Below are 20,798 nucleotides of genomic sequence, written 5' to 3'. Positions count from 1 at the left end.
GAATTCTTGCATTACAAAATTTTACTAAGTGACTCAGCACTTTGACAATAATGTACATTTTCAGTCATAGAATAAGCATTTAAACATTTAAATAGATTTAAATTCTCTCTTCATATAAAAATATGATTCCTACCTCCTTGGAAGGACTTTAAATAGATATATAGATATAGATACACACACATATATGCATGGACACTACTGTGCTCAGAAGTGAATCCATTTTTTCCTCTTAAGATACATGCGATAAAAACACGATTAAAGCTGTTTTTATTTTGCTATCAAAGTTCTCTGTACTTAATAAAGCACATAGAGAATGAGGGGAACAAACTCATCAGGTACCAAAGAAGAGTAAGCTACCGTTAGTCTGAATAAAATACTGTTAGCAAGCTGACTGGTAATGGCAGGTGTAATCTTTCAGAATCTTTTTCCTACAAGTTATTTTAAAAACATCTGGGCTTAAAATAAATCTTCATTAAAAGACTCTCATTTATTTCCCTCAACACATAAAAGCATATAAAACAAAACAATACCCAGAAAGAGGCATTACCATTAAACTAGCAAGAACACCTCATTCCACACCCAAAAACATTTGTAATATTTACAAAGCATTTTATGAAAAGCGCATGTTTGAGTAACTTTCATGCTTGCATACTTCAAGGAAAACATTTACATAACCTTTCTGTTATCTGGTGTAGAGAAAAGAAAATATCTGTTGAATAATAATGTCAGTAAAAATACTTTCATTTATGCACACTTACTGCAATCTCTCTACAGGCCGACATGGATATCCCTGTACCTTCAATTTGCTTCAGTGCATACTCCTTTTCATCTTTTCTGTACAAAAAAAGAGAGAAAGAAAGAAAGAGGGGAATATTTTTAGCTCTGATTTATATTACACCAATCAATACAAGTATAATGATTTATTTTGATTTGGTCTAGATCAAGAAGCTGAAAAGCCAATCTGTTTTTATGTATAAATTACACTTTGGTATTAAAAGCAGGTTTCCTTTTTAACAGAGACTTCCAAAAATACACACAAAAACTCCTGTTTAAATAAGCTTTGTTTACCTATTTCCACTTCTCTCTAAACCATCCTGTTAATGGAAAATACATCTATAGGGTATTTTGATGGACACTTTTCCTGAAATTTTCGAATTCTCTCTATCATGAAAAAGCAGCACATTCACATCCCATGCCTGAAAGACTCCCCTGGAAGTACCTAGAAACTACAAGGATCTTACTTGATTTTATGAGCCAGCATCAATTGACTTTTAATTTAAAAACATAACAGCATTTCATAAGTAATTATACATTGAAAGAACATGAATTTCACTGGGCAAGTCTGTGTTTGCCAGCCACAGGACTCCTGTCAAGCACTCACTACTACAGACCCCTACACAGTACGTGAAACTGCTCTGCCTGAACATGGTATTATCCTTTTAAATAAACATAGTTGGAAGTAATTTCTGGCTGTCAGGGAAGACAACCAGAACAAGAACACGAGGAGTACCTCAAAGCCCTTGTGACACAACATAATCACCTTAATGCCCATGGTAAGGTTGGGTAGGATTCAGCTGGAAGCCATGGGCGTTGATAAGCAGCATTACCCACAGTGCTGACGAACTTATGCGGGCCCACCGACTACAACTTCTGGACCACTCAGTAGTCCACAATCCCCCATCCAAATTCCCTACAGCATCTCTGGTTGACTCAAGTTTCCCCCTTTTCTGGTCCCACACCATTTCATTTTGCTGCCCTGGTTTCAGTTCGTCTTGCTTCCACCTCCAGGTCCAGGTCCTGCCCAGCTCCAGCATCCTCGAGAAACCCCATCTCTGAAACTCGGTATGAGCGGAGTGATGTGGGGAAGGGATGGGATTGACCAGAAATTAAAACCACCTATACATGTTTGTAATTACCGATTATCGTTTTTACCAACAATTTTCAGTAGCAATTAAATCCACAAAACATATCTATAGCTAAGATTGTGGTTAGCTCCCATTTTACCTGTTTCACACTACATTTTTTGACGTGAAAATTCAGCAAGAAAAATTCCAATCTTATTCTGACTACAAATTAAGTTGGTGCACTGCAAGCTTTGCAAAAAGGTAAATCCACCTCTGAAGATGAGTCATCCAGCAGCTGTTCCAACTGGAAAACCTGGGCTCTGTTATTTCACCCTAGCTCAAAAACAGTTGTTACTCCTCTCTCAAACAAGCACCTACGTGAAATCTTTGGAAATCATTTGCTATGTTTGAAAAGATATCCCCTCCAAATTAAAAACAGAGAAAAATCAGTGGTAATGGAGTTACCATCTGCTTTATTTCAAGCTGGGCGTTTCATTGTGTTTGGGATTTGGTGCAACAGCGCTCCCAAAGCAAGCAAGACTAAGCATGTTAGGCTACAGGCTCCAACAGGCCTCTCTCTGCTGATAGGCCTGGAGAAACAAAAGGTCCTTCTGCAGCTGAAAAGAAAGAAATGGGTTACTTTAAGGTGACCTACATGATTCGAGAACTGCCAAAAGGAAGAAATACCTTCTCATTCTGCACTGATCTGTGGAGAAATACAAAGGACAGCAGCTTACACCGTGCCTTGCAACTACATCAGAAATATTCACTTATTCGGACACTTGGATGCAAATCTTAGCAACACATATGACAAATGAATATAGCAAGATTAGACTCTTCCCTTCTAAAAGAGGCTCTTGTTCCTTTATGCTAAATAAATTAAATGCTTTATAACACACTATTTTGAACATATAACTTCAGATTCTGCACTGAGGGGAAAAAAGAGTTCAAGAAGTTACCATTACTAAGATTAGGCCACCCACTGCATTAACACAGGTAATCCGTAAGAGCTGCTCACCAAGGACCCTTTTAGGAACAATTTCAGAAACGGAAGAGCCTCCTTCCTAAGCAGGACTCCTCACCAGGATCTACTGACATGATAAATCAGATTCCATCTTTGCTCCCCATAGAGCAGCCCTTTTTTTTTTTCGTGAATTAGTCATTTACAAGAACTTGGATCACGACACAGATACAGAACCAAGAAATCTGTGCCTTTACAGGTGATAAGCTCATATTTTATCTTTTAGAAATTTAGATTTCATTAAATTTTAAGAAGTGAATAATAAATGCTCATCCCCTCTCATAGAGGGTTCTACCTATGCAGATAGAGATTTACATAAAGTGCGAAGTATTAACTTCATTATTTGGATCACGTACTGAAACTATGAAGACAAAACTGTGTTGTCTGCAGAACCCAAACCAACTCCAGACATTTAAAATTGCTCACGGGTTTTAAACTAGAGTCATGCTCACACTACACAGTACAGAACGATCCTGCGCTTACCAGCTGAAGTCCCAGTACAAAATGGTCACTACAAAAGTGAAGTGCGCCCTTCCTTCGGCACACCTCCTTAAGCAGGCACACCACCACACGGATACAACAGCACTGACCTAGCTCTGCAAGGCAAGCATTAAATTCAGTTACCCAGGCTTGGGCAGACTGAAGGACGCTGCAGAAAACGGGTAAGCTGTTTGGCATACACTGCATTCAGCAGAATTGCTTAACACCACTGCAAGTCTGTCATCATCTAACACCAACCATTCCACATAGGATTTTAAGATACAAATGAGAAACGATGAAAGATGCTTAAAAAAAACAACCCATCACCATAAGACATTAGAGCATGTGGGTTAAGAAGACAGTATCACTAAGCAGCAAACAACATGCTTCTAGGACATCGGGTTTTGTGAACAGTGAGCAAAAATGGGGATAATTAAAACACCTAAAATAAATGGGCATCAAGTACAAAGAACTCCAAAAATACCATATTCTAGGTCTCACAAAACATCTGTTTGTATTTTACCAACAATTTCAAATCATAGCCTCCTTTAAGTATATCAGTATCATTTACTAGTTTTGGCAGAGAGGCAAGGTTATATGAATATGTTTCCAAAGTTAAAGGTTCTTATTAAGCAAACATAATGGCTGCTTAAAGCACTTTCCAAAAGATCTCCACCAACTGGTACTTTAACAATATTTCTCATTTAAGAGTAACCTCAAGATAATTTGAGAAAGGAATATATTTAAATCATCGACACTGAGTCAGTCCATGCAATCTGATGAAATACACAATTCTGTTCACTCAATAAAATGGTCTTAAACAGCCAAAGAAAAAATAGGTACTTTATTAGCTATTTCTCTGCTGTAAGAGTTCCATAAATAATGTAAAACGTAGTGATATGCAAGTATACTGTTCAACTCCCTCGAGACCTGTGCTCTTAAGAAACACCGTGGGCAGAGGGAATTATTTCTACTTAATGTTGAATATACAGAAAAGCTCCAATGAACCTGAAACATATTTCAGGAACTCATATGGAACAATGCAGTTTTCATTTTCATAAATTCTTCTCTGACAGATGCTACATCAGTGCATTTTTCATTCGAGAGTGTAGCAAGCAGGAGCCAGGTTAGAAAACAAAGCAGAACAATGAGCTCCACAGGTCTGGGAAGAGGCAGAAGGCACCATGACGGGGGCAGCCAAGCAGAAGCAAGGTCCCTGTGCGAAGATACTACCCTCGGGTCCACACTACCAGCATCCTAGAAGCCGGCCCACGTGCCAGGAGGTCCTGCTCTGCCCATTTGTGCCTGAGGGCAAGGGAGAAGTGTGCATGGCAAAGCTGGACCAAGAGGGTTCAATTAGACAGCCACCCCAGCGCAAAGGTGGCAATGTGCTCTCAGGTCCGAGGGAAAACACAGCAGAATGCAAATGGAAAGGAAATTTGTCCTTTAAGAGGCTGCAACTTGGTTTTTTATTAAAACTTTTCAAAACAGATGCAGAGGAGTGTGACTTACAGAACGGCTTCTCTCCAAGCTCTCACTTCCCTTATCCAAAACTAGGAGTAGAAATTAAAATGAACGGTGTTTCTAGGCTCAGAAGCATTACTATTCATACTACTTTAACAGGAAATAGCTTCTTACAAAAAAAAAAAATGAGACCGATGATGAGTTACTCCTTAAAACTTCCTGACCATGTATTCCACATTACCGAGCACAAGGCTCCCTCAAAGCCTACCAGCAATCGTTCAGAACATCTCTCTGAGAAAAACCCATACCGGTGTAAGGCTGCAACTTGGTCTTTCAGCTTAAGCTTTCCTCCCTCACCAACAAAGATCCCATTCTGTAACTCCTTAAGGTTAATGTTAACATTTTAATTTGTACAGTGCAAAGGAAAATTCTGTCCTTTCCCCACAAAAACGTACTCAGCTGGCTCAATGTCCAGTTACAGCATTCAATGCAGAAAATAAAAAATGTTACCTCCTGGGTAACGCTTTCACTTTTCCTTTTCCAGATACTTTAAAAAAAATCACTTTAGAAGTGTACAGTTCGGATGACTTATAACAGAACAAGAAACAAGCCAACGGAAGACTAGAAACAGCTTGTCCAAGACCATAAGGAAAAAAACGGAGGATCTGAAAATAGCACATGGTTCAAACTATTGTTTTATCCATATTATTCAAATTTTTCAACTTCTAATGATGGTCCCTCTTGAATTCAAAAAAAATTTAACATACCAAATCCATAATTAATTAGCCACATCAAAGAACTGGCCTGGAAGCCTATAATCATACTTAAGCTACAACTGTGACTATTATACCAGTTAATACAGATATTAACATTATACCATATACTAATTTTCTCAATTAAGAGCAGAGCATTGAAAATAGAAAATAAAGCGTGCAATGCCTTAAACAAATAAAGTACGCAATAAACATTCCAAGACCTAGCTAGAAAACACTAACAAAATAACAAGTCACCCTTGTAAGCAATGCTAATGGAATAATCACATTTTTGTGGCGCGCATAATTGTGCCTTTATAGGGCAAAGGCCGGGAACACTACACAGCCCAGTGTCCTTGAAGCAGAGTGCTGCAGGAGCACCACATTCCCACAGACAGCCAGTTCGACTCTAATCACTCTGTTTAATTGTGCCACTCAGCAAGAAGTTCAGCAGTCAGCCAGAGATCCCCAACAAGAGTTACAAACGTTTTATCCCCTAAGCGATGACAAAACCATAACACTGAAGAGCACCTAGAAATTAAGTGAAAAATCCCTCCGTGGTATTTGGCTCACGAAGCTTTCCAGGAGCAAAGCCACTAAAGGGATCCCATTCGGCACTGGCTAACGGGCACAAGCTGCCCGCAGATACAGAGCACGTGGCCACAGCCCTTTAAGAAGGTATTAGCAGCAGTAAAAGTGAAAAGGTCCAGAATTGACTGGAAAAGGTGTTCTGATCCTTCCAGGAGGACAAGTGCGTTGGGCACAGGAAAGGAGGACAAATGTGTAGCGCACATGAAAGGACCATTCATATGGATACAGCAAACACGCATCCCTTTGCGCGCTTGAACCTGGGCCTGGCTTTTCCTCTTCACAGACGGGTAGAAAGCCAATTTCCCTAGCAGGCAGCAGCTACGCAAGCCCAGCACCATTTCAGAGTCCTGATGTCCAGCCCGCAGGCACAACTACCACATACACTCCTCTGCTGGTGCCATCCACACTGCCTGCAAGACGGTGAGGTTCATCCCTTCCGGGATGTACTCTCTGAAAATACATGCCAGTGGTTGGAGCGTGGTGTCAAACAAGTCCTAAATTTTCTACCTTCAAAAGATGGCTGTAGGAAGCTGCATTCTTCAAAGCCTTTCATAAAACACTGTGACACTAGGAATTACACAGAAACAAGGTGAAAAAAAAACACAAGAAATGGTGCATTCATTTTTCCAGAGGGCTATGAAAAAAATAAAACAGCAATTACAAACACATGCTCAAAGGTGACAGACAGAATATGACAAACCATTTTAGGGGATTTTCTTTAAAAGTTGCTATCAGTGAAATGGAAAATGATATGCAGACTTAACTGATGTCAAGACCAAAAAGGGTTGCAACAGAAAATATGCTATTATGCCCCCTAGAATTAGAGAAACTATTTCTACCTCTAGAACAGGAGTTAATGTCTCATTAGTATTAGCATCGTTATACTAACGAACTTTTTTTTTTAAGCAAATCTTTGCTATGGTTTACAGCCATATTAACCAAATGCTGCTTCTTGGTTTTCACTAGCAGACCTGAACAATTTGTGCCTTTTGCATATGATTGTTGCAACATCAGACCAAAAATCTTGGGGTTGAAAAGCAACCAATACAGATTTGCCTTTAAAAAAAAAAAGTCAGCATCACCAAATAGAACTCATTTTGCACTCCAATGTATACTGAAGCATCTCAGTAGCATGAATCTTGGAGGACTAAGGAAAGAAAAAAAATAATTAAAGCTGAGTTTGCATCTCCTCTGCAACTACATGGCTAAGTGAAGACATTGCAAGAGATGTTCAAACATGGAGCAAACTGCTTACAACAATTAGCCTTAAAAATAATAAAAAAAGACTTCCATCACATACATTATAAGAAACACACAGGAGAACAATCTCACAGAGCTTAGCCTGCTGGAAAATCTGACACATCCCAGCGATGTAAAAGAGCTCATATTACAAGTACCACTGGCATCAGGCTATGAAAAGACACTCAGTGTTATCACACTACCCTATTAGAAGTTGAACTATACCCTGATTTTGTTCTGTTATCTATAGAATATCCTCGGGTGTACCTTTAAAAACCACTATTGATATGGCTGCTCTTCTGTCTATTTATTCCTCTGCAAACCAGTCTATGAACTCAGGAGGAGATCTGTGCGTTAAAGAAGAAGGCAAGTTCTCAAAGTGATGCTGGGGTACTTGCCTTTAAACATGACACCCTTATACTCTGCCCTTCCACAGAGCCTCACAAAATATGCAAAGTAACCATTAAAAAAGAAATGATCTTCACAATACCTATGATAGACACTCTTTATGTATGAGAAGACAACTGATTAAAAAGACAAAAGAGTGAATCTGAGCACTGCTAACACTCTGTATGTCTTAAAAAATACTCCATTTCCCCCCATATTAATTTGATCAGACTGGGAGTGGGGAATAGAGGTCTCTTAACATTAACATAAGACTAGGACTGTTCCAGCACCATTAGACTTGACCTAACCAGATCCACTGCCTTTTTCCAGCAGTTCCCAATTCAGAAAATTAAAAGCAAATCTTTATAGCACAGATACCATCTAACTGTTAACAACAGTTAGAGACACTTTCACAGCCGCTGACAGATGTTCAAGATCTCTCTAACAACAGAGAACTGGAAAACATATCAGCCATAGCTAAGCCTTTACTTAATAAAAGGCAAGGAAAGAGAGCACTTCAGCCACTGCCACTCAAAAGCCCCTGGAGAAGACCCAGAGACCTCAACCAGCTACAGGGCTTGTGCCACTGCTAGAACCAGACTGGCTCCAACGAGTGGTTGAGAACCATCAAGCTCATGTGAGTAGGTTTATTTTATAACAGATTGGCATAAGCAGACTCGACAGCTTGTTTATAAATGTGAAAACCAAAGTGTTCACATTCAACTTGCAAAGTTGTAAAATTATTCTGTCGCTCCAGGTAACTTCTTTCAGCATTCGTTGTATTAAAGCAGGGGATGGAATGGTACCTGACCTTATTTATAGGTTCAATTACAGCTAATTAACAGCTTTAGGAAACACCTCCTTTCTGGAAAGGCTACTGATTATTTGTTGGATTTTAAGGATCCATATTTGAGCATTTGTTACCTTGAAATAAGCAGCAGCAGCAAGAAGAAAAAAAAAACCACACTGAAATAAGGAGAAAACGAGCTTTTATTTATCAGTGAATTATGTTTCAAGGACACAGATACAGGGTCCTTTAGACTATGCCAAAAAGAAATCTGCCTTTTGTTTCATAAAATCACTTTTGAGGAGCATGTTTGTGACTGACCACAAATGTCAATAACATTAGCCATCTGTTTTTCAGTAATTTTAAAAGTCCTAAAACCTCAGTGTAAAACCATACTGTAAATACACAGCTCAGCTCACTGCACACCATGTCTCTCTCTGTAGTGCATATCTGGTTAAATACTGCAACTTGGATAGGTGGGAAATTGCTATTAAAACAACAAACACTATGAAGCCTGTGTTTAAGTCTCTTCAGCAAGAACCTCGGTTTGAAACACAGCACTTTTTTTTTTTTTTCTAAATTAGTATGATGCATTAGTTTCACCCAGAGCAGGAAGAAATTATTGACTCAATGTAAGACTTAGACAACAGCCTAAAAACTGCACTTATTTAGTTTTCCTTTCCTGGTTCATGACACAGTAAGTGTCTCCTCTAAAGCGTGTAGAAAGCGCAGATTTATCAGAGATCTGTCACACTTCTGCTCTTCTTTTTCTCAGATGTTTCAGCTCAACAGATTGAACACATGAAGTCTTCAACTCTCTTTACTAAAGCTACATGAAAGTTCACACAAAGTGAATGTAATTCTTAGTTAATAAACTAAGTTAGTTAATAAACTAGCCTTTATGTCCAAAATCTACAGTCCAAATCATTAGCAAGAAGCAAGACACAATGTTTATGAAGCATCTCCATTTTGCCTGAGGTTGAAGCAGAGAGGAAATTAGAACTCCACACAGCTACAAATGTCTTATTCCAGCCACTAAGAGCATCCTGCTACTTCCCAGCAATTAGCGAAGTCTTGAGTTAGCAACCATCTTATCTGTTCCCAAGGAACCCCAGTCAGGTGCTGCTTCCTTTGAACTTTAAGCCTGTGCATGCTCTCTTTTTGGGTTAAAAACTGTCTGGATGGCCAGGTCCAGAGAGTGGCAGTGAAAAGAGTTAAGTCCAGCTGGCGACCAGTCACGAGTGGCATTCCCCAGGGGTCAGTGTTGGGGCCCATTCTCTTTAATATCTTTATTGATGACTTGGATGACGGAATTGAGGGCACCCTCAGTAAGTTTGCAGATGACACCAAGTTGGGGTGAAGTGTCGATCTGCCAGAGGGTAGGAAGGCCCTGCAGAGGGACCTGGACAGGATGGGTTGATGGGCAGAGGCCAATGGGAGGAGGTTCAACATGGCTAAGTGCCGGGTCCTGCACTTTGGCCACAACAACGGTACAGGCAACACTACAGGCCTGGGGCAAAGTGGCTCAAAAACCTGTGCAGAGGAAAAGGATCTGGGGGTGCTGACTAATGCTTGCCTGAACATGAGCTGGCAGTGTGCAAAGGTGGCATAGAAAACCAATGGCATCCTGGCTTGTATCAGGAATAGTGTGGCCAGCACGACCAGGGAGGTGATCATCCCCCTGTACTCTGCTCTGGTGAGGCCGCACCTCGAGTACTGTGTTCAGTTCTGGGCCCCTCAGTACAAGAAGGACATCGAGGCCCTGGAGCATGTCCAGAGAAGGGCTACGAAGCTGGTGAAGGGCTTGGAACACAAGTCCTATGGGGAGCGGCTGAAGGAACTGGGGTTGTTTAGCCTGGAGAAGAGGAACCTCAGGGGAGACCTTACTGCTCTCTACAGGTACCTGAAAGGAAGCTGTGGGTCAGCCTCTTCTCACAGGTAACTAGTGATAAGACCAGAGGGAACAGCCTCAAGTTGCTCCAGGGGAGGTTCAGGTTGGAAATCAGAAGTTTCTTCTCAGAAAGTGTAGTCAGACATTGGAATGGGTTGCCCAGGAAGGTGATGGGTTCACCGTCCCTAAGGGTGTTTAAGGAAAGGTGCTTAGGGACATGGTTTAGTGGATAATAGTGGTAGTAGGGGGACAGTTGGACCAGATGATCTTGGAGGCCTTTTCCAACCTTAATGATTCTATGATTCCATAGTGAAAACAGGCTTCTCTTGAGCTCTTTCAGTAGCCTTTAAGGGCAGCTTGGATCAAGTTTTACACCAACATTTTCTCCCTACCACTGAACCCACGCTAAAGGTAGAATAAATGGCATTCAACGGGTAATGGTCTTTTCTGACGTGAACTGAAGTTCAAATTAAATTTGGTAGTTCATCTACCTCTGTTTCTCATTTGGAGCATGACAGAACTGGGCCAAGAAACACCTGGTTATCCTCTGCAGTGACTGGTTTTAATCAAAGGAACGAACACAAAGCTAACTTTGAAGTCTGCAACATCCTTGGGAACATGGCAACAACTCACACAGGAAGTCTGTTTCAGGAACAGAAGCACTCGAAGACACAGGCTGAAACCCACTGCTGCACCAACAGCACTGAACACAGCCACTTCGGAGTGAGCGAGGTGCTAAGTCTTATCGTGAAGCTGTGGTAATCCATGGAAGCATTAATACTGGTGAGAATTTTCTCTAAACGCCTTTGAATTTGCAGAATTCATGAACCAGAAGACAAGAGGCTCCTCTTCTAAAACAATCTGCTTCGGAGTCAAACAGCTCATCTGACGCTGCCAGAACTTCACGCATGAGCAGCCTTTGTATCATCAGATCTCTTCAGGCACAGGGGCCCCATGAGACAGCAAAGCCACAGGAGAGTCAAGGGCACTTGTGGTCGGAGCAGTCCCAGTGCTACCAGTTTGGGTGCTCTGAGCACTCCAGTAAGGGCAGGGAAAGAAAGGGGGGGACAGAAGAGGCAGAAAACCTTTTCTGGCCACACAGAGATGACTGACTCTTTCTGCAATTAATGCATGAGGAAAACAGATATATTGCTTCAAAACAGCAGAGTGTCCTACTTTACCTCTGGACGTCATTTCCTTTCTGGAAGATCTAGCTTCTGCCTCCCAATCAATTGCCTATAACATTCATTTTCACTTGACTATACAAAGAAATCAATAGCATCCTCCACTTCAGTCAGCAGGGAATGGCAATCGACAAAATAACCTTACTGTACACGAGGCCCAGTTTATGAGAACATATGTTTAAATCCATATTGTCTAAGGCTGTCCACAGTTCATACTTGTGCTCTTATTTACACCAGATCCCCTACCTGTAAGTGAGAAATTCAACACTGCTAACACGCACGGGGAGCTATAGCTGCTGCTTTGCCTATCGGAAAGCCTGACCTCTGTGTGGCTTCATCTGCACAATGCATGACCCCAGAACTGTTGAAATCCATAAACTCTGTGGAAAACAGATGACAGCTGAGGGAGAAACAAGAGGTTATGCAAAAGCCTCAACCTAAAATATTCATTAAAAAACTGCTAATCCCAAAAAAAGACAAAAGTAAACAGAAACAATGTCCTTCAGAGATCACCTGTTCCAGTAACCTCTGCTCCATCAATCTTTCTCACGGTAAGAAAAGGTACTTCTACTTTCCAATTCAAAAAATAAACATGAAATAAGACACCCATTCTGCAAAGATCAGTTTACACAACCTCAACAACACTCCTTTCATCCTTATCAGGTACACTAATATTTCATAAATCCTTTAAGAAAATACTGCTAAACCAGACTTGTACTCCCACAGAAAAGCCTAAGGAAACATTAATGAAAAATTCAGATATAGAAGTATCCATTGATTTAAAGGCTATCACAGGATTTTGTTAATAACAACTAACTTTGATTTAAAAGGTTTCCTTTTCTGTAGTTTATTTGTTCTCGAATCTACTGAGATAACTGAAGCTCAGAAGAGTCATTATTTCTAATACCCTCACAACTACCATTTTTATCTGTCAGTCATATATCTTATAGTCAAGTGATCCATATAAACAAAGTCCCCAGAGCAGGGAGGTCTTTTATAAACCTAAATTATTTAGATACATTCACTCATAAGTCAAGCCAAAACAGTAAAGGTTTTGTCTCTGCTATACAAGTAGAAATTGTTCTTCATTTCCTAAAGTGACATTCTGAGCTAGGCAATTTAATCCAAAAGCAGTTGCCCTGGACCAGCTTCAGCATTCCTTCAGGCAAACATACTGTTGTTGAAACAAATAATTTATTATTTTTTTTTTTAAGTTCTGATACTTTGCAAAAGAAACTAAAAAAAAAAACACAGCCTGTGTCAATTCTTGAATACTAGGAAACAAGCTCAAGAAACAACACATCTTTAAAAGACAAAGGCAAGAGCTGAAAATCACTTCTCCTAAAGATCCTTTCCTGTATCATACACATGGACTGTGCGACATCCTGAACTATACTTCAAGCAGCAATAAGCATATGTAAATATAAACTTATTTTGCAGCATAGAACTCGTGAGTTTAAAAGAGAGGAAAAAAGATTTGGGTCAGACAGACAGCATCTGTACAAGTCACAAGTTCAATTAAGGCCACAGGAGAGGCAAATGCTCTTTCGGGAGATATTTTCAAAAGGCATAGGAAAACGTTACGTCACTAAATGAGTCTCTAACGAAATTTGGTTAGACCATCTCACAGAAATTCTGATTACATGTGCAACTAAACATGAGGCATTCTCAATCTCAGCAATTTTTTTTTTCTTAAATCATGCATGATGTGATAATCTTGAAGGTAAGTTTATGAAAGAAACAATTCTACCTACAAAGCAACAGATTAGATAGGATGACCCAGAAATACACCTACATGTTAAATTTCCAGGTGAGGTAGTTCATGTGAGAAATATTTAGCCCCTTTTCTATCTTGCTTTGCACCTTTTTACCAAGTGGGGTGCCAAAAGCAATCTCTTCTCCCTCCTTTGCTCTCACTGCCTTTTCCTGTAGCGTTATTAGAAAACTCTTAACCCTCTCCCCCTGTAACAGGAAACTTCTTTAAAAAAAAAAAAAGAAAAAAGCTAAATCTTGAGAGATTTTCCTTCATAGCTTATTCTGTGCTACCTTATGCATGAGTCCTCCTCTGCAAGCTTGGCAAAAATCTTCATCTGCTTCTCTCTCAAACTCAACCTCTTCTGCTTCTCATCACCCACACTCCTCTCATTTCTTCTTCCATCTCCTACCACCACCCCGATGCCTCTGCACTTGCCCTAGCAGAAAATGAAACACCAGCTGAATGCTGTTTGCGTTCTGGCAGGCCACGGGCCACACGGCTCATCTCTGTGCTCAGAGGGCAGCAGAAGAAAGGACAAAAGCGCTATGGGGGAGACCATACGCGAGGGGCTGTGGGAAGCACTAAAAATTACTCATCACCACTCACACTGTCCTCCTGGGCAGGAAGCTGAGCCACCAGCGCAGCTGGACTGCCAGCTCTCAGCGTGGCTCAATTATGAAATACTAACGAGCTCTTCCTACTTCAGGGGAGAAGGCATTGCAGACAACTAGTTAGACAGGTTTGTTTTAATTCGGTTTCTTCTCACACATGTTAACAGCGCTTGCTGCTATGAAGTGTTGTCGGGATTTGCATGTAAGCCTCGTATTTAGGCTTCCTTAGCGAGGAGAGATCATAGCAAGGCATGAACACCTTTAGCTATTCAATCTTCCCCAGGGTGGCAAGTTTCATCAGGGGGGGGGGTACAAATGATGAAAGTAAGGAGCAAAACACTGCTTCTCACGTATCATCACAGGTAGAGATGTTGCTGCAGAGAAAGGTAACTGGTCAGGATCTGTCGCCTTCTGACTTGGGTCAATATTCCTGTGACGGAGCCTGCCACAGGACTGTACTAAAAACAGCAACCCCCACTGACAATTCAACTCACTTAAGTTCAAGACACTGTCAAACAGAGAAACTGAAAATTAAGTAAATAACACATCACAGACTTTCAAACATCTTACAAGCACTTACTTGCACTGGTACATAACTCTCCAGTTTCACATCCAGGAGAGTATAATGCTTGCCACATCAAGGAGCTGCCTCTCTCAACAGTAAACCTAACTGCAGTATCCAAGCTCTCGGTTCCCTGTGATTTTTACCCCCAGCACTGTTCATTTGCAGCACTTAGTCAACTCCGGTGCGAATTTCATTTCCTGACACAGTTGTGCTGTTACTTCAGCAATTTAAATGCTGAAGAATAGCAATATGGGGAGAACTGTACACAAATTATTGCTATACTAATATTGATTTAACAGAATAAACAGACTGCCTCTGCCTGTTCTACATCGAAGGTTTTCTGCCACCGCAGTGATCTCAGCCGTAAGTGTGACCAGAGGCAACCTCTGAACAACCCAACTCTGTTCGCTGAAGCCATGGTGAGTCGCAGCAGGAGAAAGGCTGTTTTTCCAAGGCATCTGTGCCTTGCAGCATTCCTCTTCTCTCTTTATCAATATTTTTCACTTCTGCTTCAAGCAAATAAGATTCATAATATAAATAAATAAATGAAAGTGAAGGTTCCTTGGCTGGCACCAAAACCAGCATTCCTAGGTTAGATTAAACACTTGCTCTGGCTACGGACTTCCCCTTCCTTTCTCTTCCCATGCCCTTTCCCTGAAGTTCACCTGACCTTGGGCAGACTTAGATGCTGTAAGCACTTCAGATCAGCTTTAAGGACTTCACGTTCACGCTTCTACACACCAACATCACACAGAAGAGAACAGGCTCCCCCCCTTTAGTTACAAGTCTACAATACTCAAAAATGGGGGAGGAAGGGTGAATTTATTCATTTCCCCCCCTCCTATGCCTGTAATTTACAATGATGTTTTTGAATCCACGTCACTGTTCCCCAGTTTCCAGAAGGGAATTCTGTACTTGGCAGTTAAGGTGGAGCCTGTTTTATACCAATTCTTCTTTGGAACTTCAGGATATTAATAACAGTGCAATCTGACAACTTACAAGTTGCGACTTTCCTTTTAAAAAGTGTATTACTCTATCGGCACATAAATCAGTGCTCTTCAATCAGCAGATACATCGTATTAATCAAGAGTGATTTTATTACTGCAGCAGAGCACCGGGCAGTGCCAAACTGTATATACTTGCCAAGCATTAAATGGCAGGGTGGTCACTGCTGTCATTCCCTGCACTTACGTGCTTTCTAAAAGGCATTTTGAAACATGAGGATTAAAAATATTACATGCATTGTTATTTAGGAAAAAAATATATCATTTGTAATTGTATTTTAATAACCGCTGTTGCCCAAACCCAGGTAGTGAGCCAAAGAACAATAACGCGGCCGCAGCATGAGGGAAAGCCGACAGCTCGGTTGTTTGCTCAAAGGCAAGCAGGAGCGGCAGTACTAGAAAGGTTTTATTCACATGGAGCACTCAGGACCAGCTTCGGCTTTTACAAGTGTTACATCTGCTACTGCAGAACGAAGAACAGAGCGGCCTGTTTCCCGCTTGGATCCTGAATCCCATTACTCCTGGCGCGTCCCTGACTCGTCAGCAGCGGTACCTTTTCAGCTTGCTGGCTTGTGCAAACACCCTCCTGCAGGTGAGCAGACATTCGGATGAAGGAACAGAAATACTCTGCAGTGGCCTGAACTTACAGACTGATCTTTCCCAAAGAGCAAAGGGAAATAATTCAGACACATACAACAAAAAAACAGAAATTCCAATCCACACTTCATCCTAAAAATTGCCTCTGATAGAAATACATGAAGTCAAACAACTAAACACACCATGGCGGCTTAAACCGTAGTCAAAGTACCAGCAAGAAACGTAACGAGGAGAGGTAAGATGTGAAACTCATCATACTTTCCTAGCCATGACTGGAAAAATTGCATTATTTTCTCTGTTTTACTGGACAAATGTGAACCAGTGTCCAAAGAAGCGTTAGCAGGAGTCAGCATGACGTATTTGAGGTAATACGCACACAGAAAAACAACAACAGATTTTCCAGCTACATGAAGAGCTAAACACTTAACGTTGGCAGCTGAGTTGCCATCCCAAGGTTTATCTGTATATCACTGTTCCCCCTCCAGTGATTTCAGTGTCCACTGAAATAAACCATGGGACAGCTTATACAGAGACCTGTTTTCTAGCCCTACTGGACTACAAAGATATCACTGAAAGTTTTGCAAACCCAAGTGCCTAATTTAGCTAAACACATAACAAAGGTAATACTCCAGACCTTGTCAGACCACACAAACACTTCTGAAGTAAATGGAAGCTGCAGGTGCTCAACATCTTTAAAAAAAACACGCTCATTCAGTACATGCAAATGTCAGACCAACTTTTTTTTTTTTTAATAGGCAGTCAGGTTTGAACAAAGTCTTTCATAACTTAACTTTCACAGAAATCAATTGGCTCACTAGAAACACACCCAATGATACTGCATTCTAGGCTGAAAAAGCCAAACTACATTGCTATTTAAAAACTGCTTTTATGCCCAGGCCATTCACTGAAATCTAAGCAATGCAACCCCTTTTTTTTTTTTTCCCCTAAGCAAGCATTTTATCCAACAGCTTGCCAAGCTCCGTATAAACACATTTTACTATTTCATAAAGTTTATATGCCAAGTTTTTGAAACATGAAGTGACAAGCTCTCAGTGGAATTTCTGCAGAGCTACATGGTTCTTACTGCTCTCAGCCCCCTGAGACTGCAAATTGACTATGAGAAGCAAGTAGCCAGGATCTTTTTAGTTGATACAAGAACGCTTTGCAAACTTGAAATACTGAAATAGTCTCTCTATGATCAAGCAAAGAAGAATCCCTTTACATGTGCCTCAAAATCCCCCAGTGATCAGCACGCTATAAATATGCATCACTGCTGGGTTGCTGTTGTTGCCAGCACTGGAAGAAGTTTCTCTCTGTCATTAAGAAACCCTTACATTTAACAACTAATGGTAAATACGCTCCGCTGCACATTTTAGGTAGCTTTATTAGCTTTAGGTAGCTTTATTTCATAAAGAAATCACCCCATCTTTATTATTTAGGTCACTCTCTACATTTTCCTTATGTCACATCTCCGTTTCACCATAGGTCCTAACGTCAAACAGCAGCAATTGAGATTGAACTTACTGATGGTGTAAAAAAGGGGGTAACAACCCAGTTTCCGTGCCTCATGAAGTAAAACCTCTGACTACAAAGTACAGTTGCATTTGTGCCACATCATATTGCATTTCAATCAAATTGACTGCCTACTGAAACTTTTCACTTCCTTTTACCAGCAGGCCTAATTACAGCTCAAGGTCTCCCTTAGCTAATCAGTCAGAGCTGGAGATAATCTATCTTTTTGCCATGTTTACTTTTGGTTTATTGCCCATTTGTATTTCTAATACTATTATTTATGGATTTTGTAGACACGTTCTTCATGGTGCTTCGCAGCATCCATGCAATCCTTGCAACAACGTTCCGTTACTACTGAAGGGAATGAAGCAGATAAGTTATAGACAGACAAACTTTTTTTTTTTTTTGGTCATAGAAAGAGTAAACTCAAAGTTCCAACTCTTTTATGTTTTTCTTACAAACAGTAATTTTAGGACTACTGCATCACAGAGCAGCAGCAAATATTTTATCAGCATTTTGGGTATTTTTACCACAGCTTCCTCTCATATAACTTTTATATATGTAATAAATATATCCACTTGTGAATAAATAACTTAAAATTATAAAACCAAGACGACTAAATCCACCAATATTAGGAGAACTTGGGGGCATGCGTAATACCCAGAAAGGCTTTAAAGTTTCTTTTTCAAGTACGTTATGTGTAATTGTTTTTTTTAGGTTGCAGAGCCAGTTACAGTCAGAACCAGAGCTCCTTTCTCAGCGTTCAGTCCTCCACCTGAGCTGGTGTGCTAACTTTCAGTTACTGATCTCTTTGATACTGCGTCTTCTTAACTGAGGGCTTAAAGTCGAGACACACATGAATGCAATTTACTCCTACAAAAAAAAAAAAGAAAAAGAAGAATATCTGGGTTTTTCTATTAAAGTTAAAGCAGCATTCCATCAATCACTTCCAGAACTTTGTAAAACAAACAGAAAAGGGTATTTTTTTTTCGTATTGAGGGGTTTTCTCTTTCGAAGTTTCGGTTGCCTGGAGAGGAAGGCTCTTCAGCTTTCTGCCTGAAGGGTACCGTGTGAGATCTGCAAGCATGTTTTGCAAGTCTTTATACAGCACGGTTGGCACGCTTCTACAGACACGGCCTATGTCATCGCAACGAAGGGGAAGCGCTCGATGGCTCCCGTGGAGGAGAAGGGTCACTGCCAGCCCCTGCACCTGCACGGGCGCCTTTCTGAGGCCTCAGCCCCGCTCCCCGAGGACCCGGCGGGGTCGGGGGGCTGCAGCCCGAGCCCGGGGCAGCTCCCGGCCGCCCAGCACGTGGCCGGGAGCCCCCGCAGCACCTGCGGGAAGGGGGGCGGCACCCGGGGGGGGGGGGGGGGGGGGGGCCGTGCGGGGAAGCCGGGCACCCCGCAAACTTCGGGGGGGCCTTAGGAGGAGGAAGAGGAGGATGAAGGGGGGAAGGGGTGAGGGGACCCGGCGGCGGTTGCCGGCCTTACCCGTCCTTGCGGCGGGCCTTGTAGACGTGCCCGTAGGTGCCCCTGCCCACTTTGCAGCCCTCGTACTCGAAGAGGTCCTCCACCCGCTCGCGCTCGGCCGCCAGCTTCGACTTGAACTCGTAGTCCATGTCTCGCCCATGGGCAGGGCGGCGGGGGGGAGGGGGGGGAGACCGGATCAGCACCCCCGGCCGGCGGAGCCCCCTCCGGCCGCCGCCATTTCGCGGGGGTGCGGGGCGCGCGGGGGGTGGGGGCGGGGGGGCGGTTTGTTTTTGTTTTGGTTCGGGGCTCTGCGGCGGGGGGGAGGGGGGGGGAGCGGGGGGGAGGGGGCGCGCGCCGCCGCCGCCCGCTTCAACTCGGCTCCCGGCGGCGCGGCGCGGGGGGTGCCGGGAGTCGTAGTGCGGCGGCGGGAGCAGGCCCCGGCGGCTGCGGGCGGGATTTCCAAAGGGGGGACTACAACTCCCAGCATGCCCCGCGCCGCCTCCCTTTCACTCCCCTTCCCTCCCCCGGCCGGGCGGGCGGGTGGGCGGTGTCGGCGCACTGCGCTCCCCGGAGCCGGGCTGAGCGTGTCGGCGGCCGCGGGGAGCCCGCTGGGCACCCGGCGCTGCGGGGCGGGGGCGGGAGCGAGGGGAGCGCTGCCGAGCCCGGGGCCTCCCGCCGGGACGGCGCCGCGTAGCGCGGCCGCTTGTTTACCCCGCCGGCTGCCACTCAAAGCGTTAGCCCCGCCCCCCGCTGGATGCCGGCCCCTGATTGGCCGGCCCGGCCCCGCCCCCGCCGCCCGGCCTCGGGGAAAGGCTTCGCGCCCGCAGCCGGGGCCTGGGGGCGGGGCGGGGCGGCCGTTGGGGCCGTTACGGCCGTTGGGGCGCGCGCGGGGCGCGCTGAGGGGATCGGAGCGGGCTGAGCGGGCTCGGTGTTAGAGCGAGGGGCGCGGGGAGGGGCTGACAGGGATCACACGGTGACCCGCTCTTGGCCATGAGGTGTGGTGCTTGGGGATCCTGACAAAAAGCTTCAGTACCAGCCACAGAGATTTGGGGCAAAGGTGCCGCTACCTACAGGTTCACGTGTATAAATCACATTTCAGTCAATTATCCCTTTTAAAATCACATCTCAGTCAATTCTCCCAGGATTTCTCTAAAAATATTACTCTCTGCACGCTGCCTTGCGTCACAGAGATCAGACCTCATCCCAAGGTTATTTCCTGGCACACAAGCAAGCTGTGGCCCCTGCCTCGTGTGCTCAACCCTACCTTACAAGTGGATGAAACCAAACGAATCAGATGAAGGAAAGAGTGGAAAAGGAGGTTGCACGTAGACAGAAACCATCCCGTGCCCGGCCAGCCTTAGCTGGTTACCTGCATGGAAAGTTTTTCCAGGTAGCGCGGCGGCTGGGAGGGGTAGGGTGGCTGATGGGGAGCCGTCGCTGCTGACGAAGCACAGGGAGGGGTCCGCTGCTCGGGGAGGCACTGTGTGATTACCAGCACATAGCTGAATCATGAGGTCCCGGCCAGGAGTTTGGTTCCCAAACAGTGGCAGGAGTATCACCGTTTTGAGGTGATTATTTCTTCCAGAAGGCAATGGCTGGTCCAATGTGCCGGGTATCTAACAGTCAAAATTCTCAGAAAACTG

At 43.2% G+C, this 20,798-nt stretch overlaps 1 protein-coding gene across 1 annotated transcript in view; it reads right to left on the bottom strand.

Annotated features, from left to right (window-relative positions):
• CDK19 (cyclin dependent kinase 19) overlaps window positions 1–19,552 on the bottom strand; it is a 127,724-nt gene extending 108,172 nt beyond the window's left edge. Inside the window, exons 1-2 of the mRNA XM_080586935.1 lie at window positions 19,177–19,552; window positions 759–834 (exon numbers count right to left, since the gene is read on the bottom strand). Coding sequence (XP_080443061.1) covers window positions 759–834; window positions 19,177–19,304 — 204 coding nt within the window. The 5' untranslated portion in view covers window positions 19,305–19,552. The remainder of the gene's footprint in view (window positions 1–758; window positions 835–19,176) is intronic.
• Window positions 19,553–20,798: the final 1,246 nt, after the last annotated feature.

This window comes from Anser brachyrhynchus (genome assembly GCF_964034855.1).
Source record: "Anser brachyrhynchus genome assembly, chromosome: 3".
In the NCBI taxonomy this organism is placed as follows: Eukaryota; Metazoa; Chordata; class Aves; order Anseriformes; family Anatidae; genus Anser; species Anser brachyrhynchus.
This window is presented reverse-complemented; position numbering and strand designations above follow the sequence as displayed.